We start from the raw sequence: 14148 nt of genomic DNA on the forward strand, positions 1-14148 counted from the left end.
TTTCAACGTGCACTAAATTCTTCCCTGGCAGTCTGTGGTTGTTGCTGGTAGTGCTTTGCAAATGAGTAGAATCTTAGATTCATGAGCGTTCGTGGACTTTATCATTTCGAGTGTTTTGTAAGCAAGGTTGTATAGATGGATTGATCGAAATATTGAATCTCGTTATGGCTGCCTGATTCCCTATACAAGTTCCTCGTGCTGATTGGATGCCCAATTCCTCCTAGCTTTACCATGTTGCCATGACATATCAGATTATGCATTGCGGCCGCGAATAATCGACCAGACTAACAGCATCGGTGTCTTCTGTTGGATACTTGGATAAAGTAGCCATGAGGCCATGAGGAAGACATTGCTCATCCCACAGACCCACACCTAATCTTCCCCAATCCAATTTCCATCAAGTCCAATGTTGGGAAATGTCAAGCCCAATGCTTAATCACCCCTCTTATGTAGGATTTCCAAAGCTCCCCGCGCAACTGCCCCATCGACCAATCGGAGATCAGGACCAGGTCGTCCTCTGAACCGGCTCAATTATTCAGCTCAAATGACCTCATATTCGTTCTCAGCTTCGTAGCAACTGCGACGCTTCGATTTGTTCTCTAAACACGAGCGACATCACCGGCTAATCGTGTTCCAGTTGCTATCGGCTATCGCCATGTCGTCGCCTTCCTCCTTGTTCAAGCAGCTCGGGCTTACGGGAGCCGGCTCCCCCCTCTCCGGCCGCCACCTCCTCCTCATCCTCCTCGGCGCCGGCTTCCTCGCGTTCACCGTCTTCATCGTCCACCCCAACGAGTTCCGCATCCAGGCCTTCTTCGCAGGCAGCTGCAGCCGCCCCGGCACGGACGCCGCCGCTGTCGCGTCACCACCGGCCAAGGCTGCCGCCGCCGCTGAGGCTGCAGGGGCGCCGGCACCGGCGCCGGACGACGACGACGGCGACGTGCGCATCCTCATCGGCATCCAGACGCTGCCGGCCAAGTACGAGCGGCGGCACCTGCTGCGGGCCGTCTACTCGCTCCAGGTCCGGGAGCACCCGTCCCTCGCCGGCCGCGTGGACGTCCGGTTCGTCTTCTGCAACGTGACGTCCCCGGACGACGCGGTGTTCGTGGCGCTGGAGATCATGCGCTACGGCGACATCATCGTGCTCGACTGCGCCGAGAACATGGACAACGGCAAGACGTACACCTTCTTCTCCACCGTGGCCCGCGCCTTCGACGCCGGCGCCGGCGGCCGCCGCCCGCCGTACGACTACGTGATGAAGGCCGACGACGACACGTACCTGCGCCTGCCGGCGCTGGCGGCGTCGCTGCGCGGCGCGTCCCGCGAGGACGCCTACTTCGGCCTCCAGATGCCGTGCGACCGCGAGAACTTCTACCCGTTCCCGCCCTTCATGTCCGGGATGGGGTACGCGCTGTCGTGGGACCTGGTGCGGTGGGTGTCCGGCTCGGATCTCGCCCGGCGGGAGCAGGACGGGCCCGAGGACATGTGGACAGGGCGGTGGTTCAACCTCGCCGGCAGGGCCAAGAACCGGTACGACGCCGCGCCGAGGATGTACAACTACAAGGGCGCCTCGCCGGACAGCTGCTTCCGGCACGGCTTCGTCCCGGACACAATCGCCGTGCACATGCTCAAGGACGACGCGCGGTGGGCCGAGACGCTCGCGTACTTCAACGCCACGGCGGGGCTCCCGCGCTCCGGCCACCTCTACCACCTGCCGCCGCCGGCGGCGGCGGGCAGGCCGTGAGGCCCTGAGCTGACCGTTGAACCGTTCGTTCAGTTCTTGGGCGTTCGCTCTCGTGGGGGCTCCGGGCCGGATGCGCGTGCGTTGGATGCTGTCAAGGGTTGGTGGCGGCAGTTACGTGTCCATTTGGTGTTACTGAATAATGCTGATAGAATAGAAAATTGCACAATTGGAATTGTTTGCAATTTCGAGTTTCATTTAGTACCTCATCGAGTTTTTTTTTTTGAGAGGCCTCATCGAGTTTGTTGGTCTTGTTTGATGTAAGCCGCCGACTCGAAGAAGGAAGGACGGCTATTGCCTGGACGCAACGCAGTTGATGATGCTGTTCCGATCAAAATTTCCGAGCAGAGCGACGTCATGACTTGACGGGAACAGAAAGTCAAGCCAGCCCACGGTGCATGATAGGGCCACGCAGGCAGACAGGGGAGGAAACGAGAGCGAGGGCTGGCTAGGGGCGAATTCATATGGGCCGTTAAGTACATAGAGGAGCAGCTAAAGTTCCACTGAATAGAGGCCCAACCTAGCCCGTCTAAAGCGAATCCTACCCATTCCGAAGCCCAACTAATGATGCTGCTCGATTTCATTCAGATTCAGACAGACCACCACAAGCTGCTCCGCCGCGCCATACAGCACAGGTTCATGCTAGCCACGCATACGGTACGGCAGACGTGCGCTGCATCGAAGGTCTCAGCCAGTAAAGCCATCCACTCTGATCGCCGGCCTGATACAGCCACACGTCCTCGGAACTGGGTCACCCCCGCGGTAGCCGATAGCTACAGTGCGGCGGACGGAGGCCACGCACTCCGGCCGCCGGCACTCGTCGCCACCCCCGAGCGGATCAGCACGAAACGGGCGCTGGAGGCAGCAGCGGGCGGGGCCGGCGACGGCGACGGCGACCGCGGCCGTGGCGTCGCCATGAATGCCAACAGCTGGCGCGCGCTACGACTAGCTAGGGAGACCCGGGGGAATGTAGTAGCTGCGGAGCGGAGGGAGGCCCACACGGCCGATGCTCCCGGCGACCAGCGGATCGTGACGGCGTCCACGGTTCACCCGCCCGGCGCGGGCCTCGTTGCCGGGTGGTGTTGGCGAGTTCCGGGATCCGGCCAGGGGCCGCGCGCCATGTGCGGATGTGCTTCGCATTGATTAGTTGCATGATCCATGTTTAATTTCCTTATTACCTTGATGATGATGCCGACCCGTGTCGTGTAGCTAAGCCTAAAAGCGAAAACGTATTAGGGCCAGGTGTATGCGTGCCCTGGCCATAGCACTCGCTTGCATGCCGACGGACCTCGGAAGCAACAAACTAGCTAGCCTGTCGGACCCAGTTGCGAGTGGTTCACAAATTCATTTCCTCGTAGGAAGAAGCGTGGTTCACATGTTCTTGCGGTCACGCACGATTGGAGACCTCCGGGCTCCGGGGACGGAGTGGGGGCCAGCTAGTATAATCTCTTCAACATAAGGAGAGAAATATTACTCTCCAACAAACCAGAGTTATTACCTTGTAGAGACACATGTACTATGCATCATCCTCGTAAAAAACAAAAAAAAATTGTACCATGGATCAGGTATAAGGAGAGCCATGGTCTCTCCCTAGTTGCTCTACTAGCTATTTGTGATATCGGTGCACAAGTGTAAGCGATTGGTTTGGAGGCAAGACACAAAAATTCGTAACGAAGTTCGGCTAAAACCTACATCTTTGGGTCTGCTCATCGATTGGATAGACACTAGCCACCTCGGCTGACGCCCCTATGAGCCTGTAACCCTGTGCTTTCTTTGTTTTCTTTGTTATGTTGTTTGGTTACAAGAGCGACCCTCTCTAACTCTATCATATATCACTAATATAATATCAAGTACATGTGACTCCTTAGTAAAAAACATTTGGCACATTTACAATACACAATTCCTTGGAAACATGGAGAACCTAGAACCGTAAGATCAAAGTTTGACACCAAAAGGATTGGAATAGTCCAACCAAGTCCGATACTACTCATTTGTGGCAAACGGGAGGTGACGTTTTCTTTAATTTACTTTGTTTGGCCTTATGTTTTCTTCATTTGAATCTTTATTATCCACTCTTAGTTGTATTTGTTGTGTTCATAAAGCCTAAAAACTTCTGGGTTACAGGTCAATCCTGCCCTTCACAAGATGATTACACGTGCTATTTACTTATATGCAAATATGCAATCTGTTCATGTAAAATTGAAAAAAATCACCAATATACCGCTTGAAGTTTGGAATTCCTTTGTATAGGATGTTTGGTTGCAAATGCTTTACCACTACAGTTAATTTTGTTGCAAAGGTCACCTCGCCGCATACATGTTTAATGGACCACACCCATTTTCGGTGATGTAAAGCCAAGAAAGTAAGCTACTAGGTAAATCAACAAGTGTTCAGCATATTAGCCGCCTTCATCACGTTGCGGTGGTTCTCTTCTCTCCATGAACGTATGTAAATAGCAAAGTCAGTTGCAATAAATTAATGAAAACAGGATGGATCAGTTAAGCACGCCCATTCCTTGTGGCTTTTGCAAAAAAATGATTCCAAGGAGGAATTTTAAACTTCAAGTGCATTTGCACAAGTAATTTCAAGTGCAAAAAAAAAAAGATTTAAGTGAAAAAATGATTCAAGTGCATTTGCACAATTTCAAGTGCATTTGCACAAGTAATTTCGAGTGCAAATGCACAGGGTATTAGCAGGCATTTGCAATAAAATGATTCAAAGGAGAAATTTTAAACTTTAAATGATGCATTGAAGCGTCCCCATATAAGTAGAGACTAAATGTGATACAAATATCAGTCCCAGGAGGCTGATAACACATTTATTCAACAGATGGTTCATAAACCGTACATCTCCCGAGGGAGCGGGCGTGAAAGCCACGCCGAATCAGTAACGATCCAAGCCACTGTCGCTAGTCAGCACTCGGGACTACACGCTAGCGGAAGCATCCTGCAAAGGACCAACGCCACACGCAACGTTAGGTGCGGAAGCGACCACCTACTCGATGTCCTCGGCAACGAAGTCCGGATCTTCCTCTGAAGCAACAAAATAAGGGTGAGTACAAACGTACTCAACAAGTCCAACCACACCCACGGAGGGGGAATAACAAGAATATGCACAAGTCATAACAAGGATAAGGCTAAGGTTCATTTGCAATAAAGCTAGATTTTTAACACATGCAGGGGTTCACGTTGAAAAGGAGTGGGGTTGATTCTACACAAAGAATCCAAATTTTAATGCTACCGGACTTTCCGTCCATGGTAGCTCACGGCACAACTGCCGGACACTTCCAAAAATCCAACACACGCCATGAAAACCATACACCTCCCAAAAACTAGTTATGTGACCAAGCCATAATTCGTCCAATACCGTGACACGGCTATTGAAATAGGTTTTAACTCTGCAAAGGTATACACTTTACCCATAAGTAGGGTACCGCAACATGATCACCTTATTATCAGTGCGGATCCTATCAAAGCCATTACCCACCTTAGCTAAGACCTGACTAGCCAACACGGGAGCAACCAAGGGGTCGATGACCTACTAACGAGGTCTTAACCGGGACCTAAGCCACACGTGCTTACTCCTTCTCCATGATCTCCCATTTCTCACCAGCTCTCCTGATGGCTAACAGACTAGCTAGTGGGATTTATGCCAAGCCTTTGCCACATACAAAGGTTGAGTGGTTGCACGATAAATTGGGTTAGGCAAGATGACACATCAACTCGGTCCTTAATCCAGACAAGATGGATATCTCCCAACCTAATCAACCACTAAGGTACAAGCCCATCCTGACATTTCACACAAGAAACACCCATCCGTCTCATCTAAACATCTTTCCTTATTTTCCACCAAAACCCCATTTATTTTCAAAACACTCACACGTTTATCCTCGGCAAAACATTGTATTTCATGATTGAGTTGTATCAAAGAAAGTAACCAATTCCTAAGCATTCTAGCAGCAATTATCTTCTAAACAGAGCATATCATATTTAGAGATAATTCCAGGTTATCAAGGAATAATCATAGCAATCAAGGGGTGGCTATCCAACCGGATCTTTAAGTAGTAAAACAATATGCAATTTATAAAAACAGCTTGTGTATGTAAAACTGGGATAAATATGCATCAAAGGGTGGGGTTGGACTTGCCGTCCTCAAAACCTTCCGGGAGTTCCTGCTCGCGGTCCGGATCCTCAAGCTCCGGCTCGCGGTACTGGCCGTCAAGCTCCTCTTCGAGCTCCTTCTCCTCGGTTACTCCGTGATCTACGGCACACACGAGCAAGCACACATAAATAAAAGAAAATAAAATTTTACCCGTTGAGCTAGGAGAGAGGGTGAACCAAAAATAGAGGAAGGGAGAGTTAGATGACTCAGCGGGAATATATTTGAGAATGATGTAGTCGAATTTGGGGTTCATTGGAGGAAATTTGGCGCATAAAATGTCGGCGAGAAGGTACTTAGGGGCTGGTTTTTAAGGGTCCAAGGACCTTTTTGTAAAGAACTTGAGAGAGGGAGGGGCTCTGGTGGAAAAAAGGAAAATAAAGGGGGGTCTTGGTGTAAATAGGCAAAAGAGGAGGGGCAAAAGGCAAAACGACCTTTCTTCCTCACGAGACAGAAACAGGGGAGGGAGGCCAGGCTTGGGCAGCCGGTCGGCCGACGGCTGCGGCAGCGCCCCAAGGCGCGGTGGAGGCCGGGAAGTGGGGAAAATTGGAGAGGGGAGTGAGGGGGATCCATTCCCCTCCTCACCTTGGGCGGGGGCGGCGCGTAGAGGCAGCGCGGTGGAGGCTGGCGGGTGGGTGACGGCGGCGGCGGGTGTTGGCGGTGCTGGGAAGCTCGGGAGGAGGAGGATGGCCGGGGGAGCTCGTGGTGGAGTGGAGGGTGGAACGGAGGCATTTTTATAGGTCGGAGGCGAGGGGGAGGGGGCGGCAACGGGCAGCGCATAGGGACGGGCAGAGTAATGGCGGTCGGGATGCGCGGGCACAGGGGGGTGCTATGCGCCGGGATGCGTGGCAGCTTGGCGACGGGCAGCGCGCTAGCTTGCGCAAGAGCGTGGCGCCGGCGTGCGGCGAGGCCGGGGCGCGCGCAGCGAAGGGGGCAGGCGCGTGGGGCAGGGCGCGTGCGCGTGGGCGAGCAGGGGCGAGTGCGCGGCGCGGCAAGGCGGGGCCGGGCGCGAGCGGGCGCAGGCGCGGCTTGGGCGAGCGGGCGGGGCTAGGCGCGGGGCTGGGCTTGCGCGGTGGGAGGGTGCGTGTGCGCGGTGGGGCTGGGTGGCGTGCGCGGGGCGTGGAGGGGCAGGCGCGGCAGGAAAGAAAGGAGGAGAGGAAAAGGAAGGAGGGGAAAGAAAGAAGAAAGGAGAGAGGAAGAAGGAAAAAGAAAAAGGAGATGGGGTAAAAGTAAAAAGGTCGAATTATTATTAGTTTTGTTGTTGCGATTCTTCTTATTATTATTTTGAAACGGTAATACTTAGTACATGTCCCACTGATACAACGTAGTTTTTAGCGTGCAGACAACGCTCGCTGTTGCTGCTGTAGTCGGCAGCAGATCCAAGTTGCCCGTGGCCGCGACACGCCGCCCACCCCGCCGAACGGAGAACACTTGTGCTACCGGAGCCCACCGCCATCCGATTGGAGGAGGCTGCTCGATCTGGCACAAAACCTCTAGGCCAACCGTTATACGCGCGGGTACAGCGGGCCACGCGGGGACCCGTACCGCTGAAGATATTTTCCGTCCCCGATCGGCCGTACGCTCCCCATCCGACGCCTCCGCTGCCGCCACCCGGTCGCCGCCCAGGCCGACGACTGCCTTTTGAGGACGTGGCCGGGGCGGCCTCGCTCGCTTTTCCCTGTTCCTCCCCTCCCCTCCCCTCCGTCTCCCAGGTTCTCCCCCCTCGGCCACGCCCACCACCACCACCTGCTTGACCCTTCCTGCTCCGGAGGTAGTGCCTCCGCCTCCGAGTCAGTGCTTGTCGTCCCGCTCCGCGCGGCGTGGGTGGTAGTGCAAGCGCGTGGTGGTTGGGGATGGGCGGAATTGGCGAGGGGGAGTGGAGATTGAGTTGAGGGACCTGTTGCGGCGCGTGTCTCACTGTCGCCCACAGGTTCTTTTTATTCCTCCGCGCCCACGGCGGATGATGGATTCTGGTCTCTTTTGAGCTGGTGAGTCGGGGCGGCGGGGAGGGCGGGCGCGGGGGTGCTTTGATCCGCTGGCGCCTGGGCTGCCGACTGCCGTGAGTCCTCGGTTCCGTGGCGGCGGAGGCCGCGCAATTTTGGTGAGTGAAGCTTGCTCCTGCCGTTTCGGCGCTGAATTTTGGCTGCTTTTCCGTGCTGTTTGGAACGATAATTGCGAGAGAAATCTTGCCTTTTGGTTCGCCTTTCCTAGTTCTTCTTCCTGCTTCTATACGTGGCGTTAATTGGCGGTGTTTCCCAGGAACGCGGTGGCGTGCTCGTGTCGTTCTTTACCTAGCTTGGCGTGATCCAATTCTGGTCCCAACTGAAAGGCAAGGAGGTGCGCACTGCAGAACACAAGCGCGCGCTTCGTGCTTGCTAAGGTATTAATGCCTGGTGTTTTGCTTTATTATTGATGAAGTTGAGTGGTTTTCTTTTTTAATTTACCGTGCTTGGTGCGTGCCAGATCCGCTTGATTTATGTAGCCATTTTTTAGAGTTCTGTTTCTGTCTGAAAATGAGAACTCTGCTTAACGTCGCGCTTAATGTTTTTTTGAAGAGTTTGCGGCAAGGTCATGCTCATGCACCAAGTAGGAGAAAACTGCATTAGGTCCCATTCCTTGTATACATTCACCAACCTTGCTAGTTCTAGTCGAATCTCCAGCGTGATTGATCGGCAGGATTAAAAGTGCAGCCATATCTATTCAACTCTAATTAAATTTATAACCTTTTTCTCTTTAGCTGATTTACCAGTGTATGCATCGTTTATCTGGGAAGGACTTAAGGATCTTGTTGTGTCTGATTGTTATTCTTTGCATCCTTCACAGAAACTTCTGCAGTCATCACTCCAAGCTCGTGAGGAAAGTCAATTTGAGTTTTATACTTTGTACTCCAATCATGTCGGAATTCGTCAGGAGTAGATATGATAAGCAAGAAGATTTTCAAGTTCTGTTGAGCAAGAAAGATCCTGGAGAATCACCTCAACACAAGCATTACCTGTGGATGGCACACTGGACCAAGGCAAGCAGCAGTGCAGAACCCCAAAATAACAATATCAGCAACCCTTTGGAGGATATCAACAAGGGCAGTACAACAAAACACAGTGAGACTTTGCCTTATGAATTCATGAAATCTACAGTAGCTGAAAGGCTCATGGTAGGAGTAAGCCGTGGAAGTGCCTCCATGCAGCATGCCCAACAATTCAATTCTAGCATGTGGGGTGTGGCACATCATGTTTGCAATGAATTGGGAGCAAAGAATAATGAACAGGTTGATGAGTCTTTTGAAAAATCCATGAAGAATAATGCTGTGAACTTACGTGCTAGGGAAGTTGTGTCAGAAGCATTTTCTGTTCACAAGCTTTCAGAGTTACCATTGGATTTTCAGAAACTTGGGAGCTCAGAGGATCCAAGTTCAGATTGGAGCCACTTTCCTATGTTCGAAATTAATCGAAAGATTGACAACATACTCAACCCAAAACGAAGGTCTGAACTTGGTCCTGCATCTCTGAATCTAAATATGTCTACATCTCATGTTATGGCACTATCATCACAGGAATATATGATGAACTCACAACGAATAGCTGATGATAATATGGAAATGTGCAAATCTGCAAGAGGCTTTGCATCTCGCATAGAAGATCCTGCTGGCCTTAACTCAGATCCTTCAGGGAAAAAGTTAAAAAGAAAATTATTGGATACAATGTCATGTTCTTGCAGCAAGAATGACAACGACTCATCAGATTGTCCAATAGATGATCAGCATACAAGCCACCATTTTGCAAGAGCAAAGCAAGAGCTACCCTGTGCATCTAATGAAAAAAAGTTCATGTTTGCAGCAAACAATGACAGCCGAATTGTTTCAAGTGCGTTCCACAATCTGGAGACAAGAAGATCTGCTGTCCTTGAACAACAAAATGATGCAGAGGCCATGTTCTGTGCACCAGTACTTGGTAGAGAGTTTCAGAATGAACCAATAACTATATCTAACAACAGAAAGAAGGATGTTGAAAATTTGCATGAGACGTATAAATCTCGTGGCAAGGCTGTTTCATGTTGTTTACAACCTTATGAGCAGCAGCATCTGAAAACACAGAGAACGGAATCTGCAGCAAATTTGAAAGGCTGCATCTTACCTGATCAAAGTGCAAACAAATTCACAGAAAAGAGTAAGAGTAATGGTGAGCTGCTGACACATGGACCAAAGTCAACGGAAATGTATACTGGTTCTTGTAACCGACGAGGACCCTGTTTATTTGAAAAGTTAACAATTCCTTCCAAGTCACAAAGTGCGCATCCTAAAAATTCTGCGTCTTCAGGAAAATCTAGTGGCTTTGGAGTTTGTATGTACGGCACCAATATCGGCAGTCAGCTATTTGGAGCACAGAATCAATCTTCAGCTAAGACTGAAACACTGTACAGTGATACTCTTATTCGGTCGAAATCCTCAGCAGGTGAGGGATAGCATCTACATAATATAGTATCAGCTAAGGCCATCCTTTAGTTCATGGTTGTTTTTGCTAAAAGGTGCTTCTTGGTTATGCAAAAATATATGTAAACAGGGCAGCATGACTGGAATGTTTCATCTAATACATATGTTCTTTTTTTTTTTTCTGATGTTGGTATCACTCTTAGACTCACACATGTTTTGTTTTATCTGGATTGTTGTAGGCATTGCTTCATTGCCGGCACAAAAGGTAACAGTGCTCCATAGCATTCTGATCTCCTGTCTTGCGCATAGAAAGAGTGTTCCTGAACTAACTTATATGACTTGATAGAAAATAGAAGAAACTGGAAAAAAACACAACTTATATGGCTGAAAAGGCTTATAAACTTTACTTTCTACACTGCATATTGATGCATCATCAACTTTGTCTTTGGTGTTTATAACTTTGGCCATTTATCTGATAGATCTTTCCGATCTATGCTCTTCAGTTACAATCTTTGAACCTGATCAGTTTTAGGTCAATTTGAATAAATGCTCACCTACCTGTTGCTTATTATCCACATGGTTATTGTTTGAAGTTGTACTGTTCTCAATAATTATGGACCCTTGGCAGTTGATAAATCTCTGTACTAATACTTTCATTAGCAACAAATGTACCACAGGACTACGGTTGCCCAGATGAAGCAAAAAGTGAGCAGCTGGCGACTCCTCCACGAAGAGGAGATTCACGATTCAGTAAAGATGACAGATTCCATAATGTGAATGAACATCATGATGTTTCGTCCAAAGCTACTATTGCCAGTAAGCAATCATGCATGCCTGGAACAAGAATCACAAACCTAGATCTCATCCTATCCCAAATGAGCAGAATGAGAAATCAAATTTCTAGTGGTATGGTTCAACCACCAATAGGCGCTGAGCCAAGTGATAGATGGCTGAAGCGCCTACAGCTTGATATATCAGATCCTGACATCCCTGGTTCCAAGAGGCCAAAAATAGGAGACAGTCCTCCACTCGGGGAAACAAAATGTTTGTTTGACATGGCGCTTCCTTGCAACAAGATTGATGGCGAAATGATTGGTCGTGCCAAGGAGGACCAGGGCTTGGATGAAGGGAATAATGAACTCCAAGACAAGCAAGAAAGAACCTCAGTTCCAGCAAAGAGTATGAATAGTTGGATAGGAAGATGGTGCCAGGGTGGCACTTCTGTTTTTCATGAAGACCTAGGCCAGGGAAGACAAGAAAGAAAACCTGACCAGCCATCTGAAGAACTTGAAGGACAGTTCCCGAGCATCGCGGCTATGGCGATGATGGGGCGAGTGATGAACAAGCTTCGGCCCTGCGAGCATCAGAAGAAGGGGCCATTTGTTGTGTGGAAGACAGATTGATTTGTGTATATTTTCTTGGGTGTAATGTACTTCTTTAAAAAAAAAGTAAAGTTAATGTGAATTTTGCTTGTCATTGACTCATTGGTTCATCGTTGTGGCCTGCTATGTGTTACTATTATTTTCTTATAAGTGAAACTGGCTAGGAGTGGTGGCTACTGATGGTGTACTGGTTTAGGAGGCTAAACAGTGAAAGATTGTATGGATATCATTGTGATGAATCGAAGCCTGAATCGTCCCTGAATTGAAACATCGATCTTCAACGAGAACTGAAGGTTTGTGAAACATCAATCTTCAATTTTCTTCTGACCGTTTCGTGTTACTAACAAAAGCTTTCACTGACAAGGTTGGGATCAGTTTGTGTAAGGGAACGTGATCAGCATAGTTCATCATGACCTGCTGTCTTTATTATACTTTAAAGCGAAACTAGTTAGCAGCTATCGATGGTGAACTGGACACTATGAGAGAAATCGAACTAGTGATCATTTCCCATCTCTTCAGCACCACGCTGATGGCTCCGAAGACAGACAGAAAAACTGATGCGAAACTACGATTCGAACCCAACCAAATTAAAAAAAAATTAAAGCAGCATTCCACAGGGAAGAGACGTCTTGACTCTTGATCAATCGCTTGACTCTACATCAAGCACTCCCCAGTCCCCACTTGACAGACACAAGCACCGGTTCCACAGGCAACAGAAGCCTCAGTTGATGGGCAGTATCACTTTGTTTCAGTGGCCTTACTATTTTTTTGGCTGAAATCTGAAATGGTACAGACGAACACGTAGGCACTCCCAGGCTCCCAGCGTCTTCAACACGGCGAAAGTTCTAGGCTGGGAAGTTGAGGCTGCTGTCTTTCTCGCCGCAGCGAGTAGCGACAGATGCCCGGGAAAGTTCGATTCGAGTTGCTTGCTTTGACCATGCCGTTTCGCAGTTGGCTTTTTTGGCAGGATGCCGACGAGGACACAAAAGTCTACGGCGTCCGAGTCATTTGGTGCTTCATCTGCAGCTGCTACTCAATACTTAAAAGACGGATGTTATGAGGTAGGAATCTCTAATGCGTACCTAAAGTCCTCGATTATGCCATCACGGCCGTCCACCGAAGTGGCAAATCGCTTTCTTACCCCCACATCATCAAGGACACCACCATTTCTCACCGAACATGGCTTTCGAGGTATCATGTTCCTCACGAGATCAGCATCTGATAGGCAGCACTCACGTCGAGCATGAATGTTTTGGAGACTAGCTAGCGGTTCCGTTGAACGACTTGGTCATATGCTTTACATAACATGAAAGGTTTTTTTTTTCAAATGGGAAGATTTTGCCCATTACATAAAAAACAATGCTTTCAATAAAAGTTGGAGAGCTCACTGTTTGACGGAAGAAGAAAGAAACAGAGAAAGCCAGTCAAGACCTGATAAAAAGACAGCGTTTCGAGGAAACAGGTGCAGGCGTGCAGCAGCATTTTCTTACGGTCAAATGCAGCAAGGGTTGTTTTTTTGTACACGTTCAGACTACAGCAACAGTTCCAAAGATATCCTAGTTCCTAGAGGAGATGGTGCACATAGAATCTTCAGATTCAGCGTATGATTGAAAGCGAGGCACTGAACAATAATCAAACAATGAAAGATTGCAGACGACACCGTTAGTCCGGACACCCGAAACAAGATAACGATTCAAAGGCGCAGGCAGCATATCGTAGCAACTGCCAAGCGCTACCCTCCAAAGCTCCGCACCAGTGTTGTCTTCATCCTTCAAGTTGTCTCCTTGAACATGACGCACTTTTCACCCCACCATCCGGGACGTGACTCATCTCCGAAAGGGACGCGATCCGGCGTTCGACGTGCGTGGCGTGGACACATTGGTGGGGAGGCCGGGGGCGTGTTCGATTCCCTCGCCATCCTACTCGGCGCCTCGGCTCCCTCGATATAATGGGGCCGCATCGCACGGTCTCATTGTAGCTCCACATCCACAGCTCCGGTAGTCTCCCGCAGAAGCAATCGATGGCAGCGGTGCAGGAGCTCCCTCTCCAGGTTCCGCGTCCAATTCCGAATCCGCGCCGTGAGGGTCCTTCTTGTTTCCTCGCGCTGCTCGGCGCGTCGCTGGTGGTGCTCTTCGTCGTCGTCAAGCCGCCCGTCCACGCCGGGTGCGCGCTCGCCGGCTTCCTGGTCTGGCTCATGGGGATGGCGCGCCTGCTGCTGTTCGGTCAGATCGGGCGGCAGCGCCAGGTGTACCCCGCAGCGCTTGCGGCAGCAACTGCCAAACTTGCTGTGGAAAACTTCTTTGGCCATCAGCCGCCGCCGGAGTCGCCGGCCGCACAGGCTTAATCCCCCGGCGACGGGGAAATGTTCGTCTCCTGGAGCGGCTGCTGCTACCACTACAGTACTAGGCACGTTTGGCTTGGCTTCAAGGTGCTAAAGTTTAGCA

The 14148-nt window shown here is 50.1% G+C and overlaps 2 protein-coding genes across 3 annotated transcripts; both read left to right on the top strand.

Annotated features, from left to right (window-relative positions):
* LOC117848858 (beta-1,3-galactosyltransferase pvg3) lies at positions 1-1959 on the top strand. Its single transcript, XM_034730426.2, has one exon. The coding sequence runs from the start codon at positions 656-658 to the stop codon at positions 1739-1741; it is 1086 nt and encodes a 361-aa protein (XP_034586317.1). The 5' UTR covers positions 1-655; the 3' UTR covers positions 1742-1959.
* Positions 1960-7552: 5593 nt separating this feature from the next.
* LOC117849510 (uncharacterized) lies at positions 7553-11806 on the top strand. Of its 2 annotated transcripts, XM_034731079.2 has the most exons (5): positions 7553-7997; positions 8156-8276; positions 8720-10344; positions 10562-10587; positions 11000-11806. In XM_034731079.2, the coding sequence occupies exons 3-5, from the start codon at positions 8790-8792 to the stop codon at positions 11723-11725; spliced, it is 2307 nt and encodes a 768-aa protein (XP_034586970.1). In that variant the 5' UTR covers positions 7553-7997; positions 8156-8276; positions 8720-8789; the 3' UTR covers positions 11726-11806. The 2 variants fall into 2 exon arrangements, with proteins under 2 accessions (XP_034586970.1, XP_072148785.1); XM_072292684.1 differs by lacking the exon at positions 7553-7997 and having other exon boundaries at positions 8135-8276.
* Positions 11807-14148: the final 2342 nt, after the last annotated feature.

Source organism: Setaria viridis, chromosome 3 (genome assembly GCF_005286985.2).
Source record: "Setaria viridis chromosome 3, Setaria_viridis_v4.0, whole genome shotgun sequence".
Taxonomy (NCBI): Eukaryota; Viridiplantae; Streptophyta; class Magnoliopsida; order Poales; family Poaceae; genus Setaria; species Setaria viridis.

What these genes read in the sequence shown, in the direction of transcription:
- LOC117848858 (XM_034730426.2), top strand. Translation starts at nt 656, where the DNA reads ATGTCGTCGCCTTCCTCCTTGTTCAAGCAGCTCGGGCTTACGGGAGCC.
- LOC117849510 (XM_034731079.2), top strand. Translation starts at nt 8,790, where the DNA reads ATGTCGGAATTCGTCAGGAGTAGATATGATAAGCAAGAAGATTTTCAA. An exon ending in TCGGTCGAAATCCTCAGCAG is followed by an intron (nt 10,345 to 10,561) that starts GTGAGGGATAGC and finishes GGATTGTTGTAG; the next exon opens with GCATTGCTTCATTGCCGGCA. An exon ending in CTTCATTGCCGGCACAAAAG is followed by an intron (nt 10,588 to 10,999) that starts GTAACAGTGCTC and finishes AATGTACCACAG; the next exon opens with GACTACGGTTGCCCAGATGA.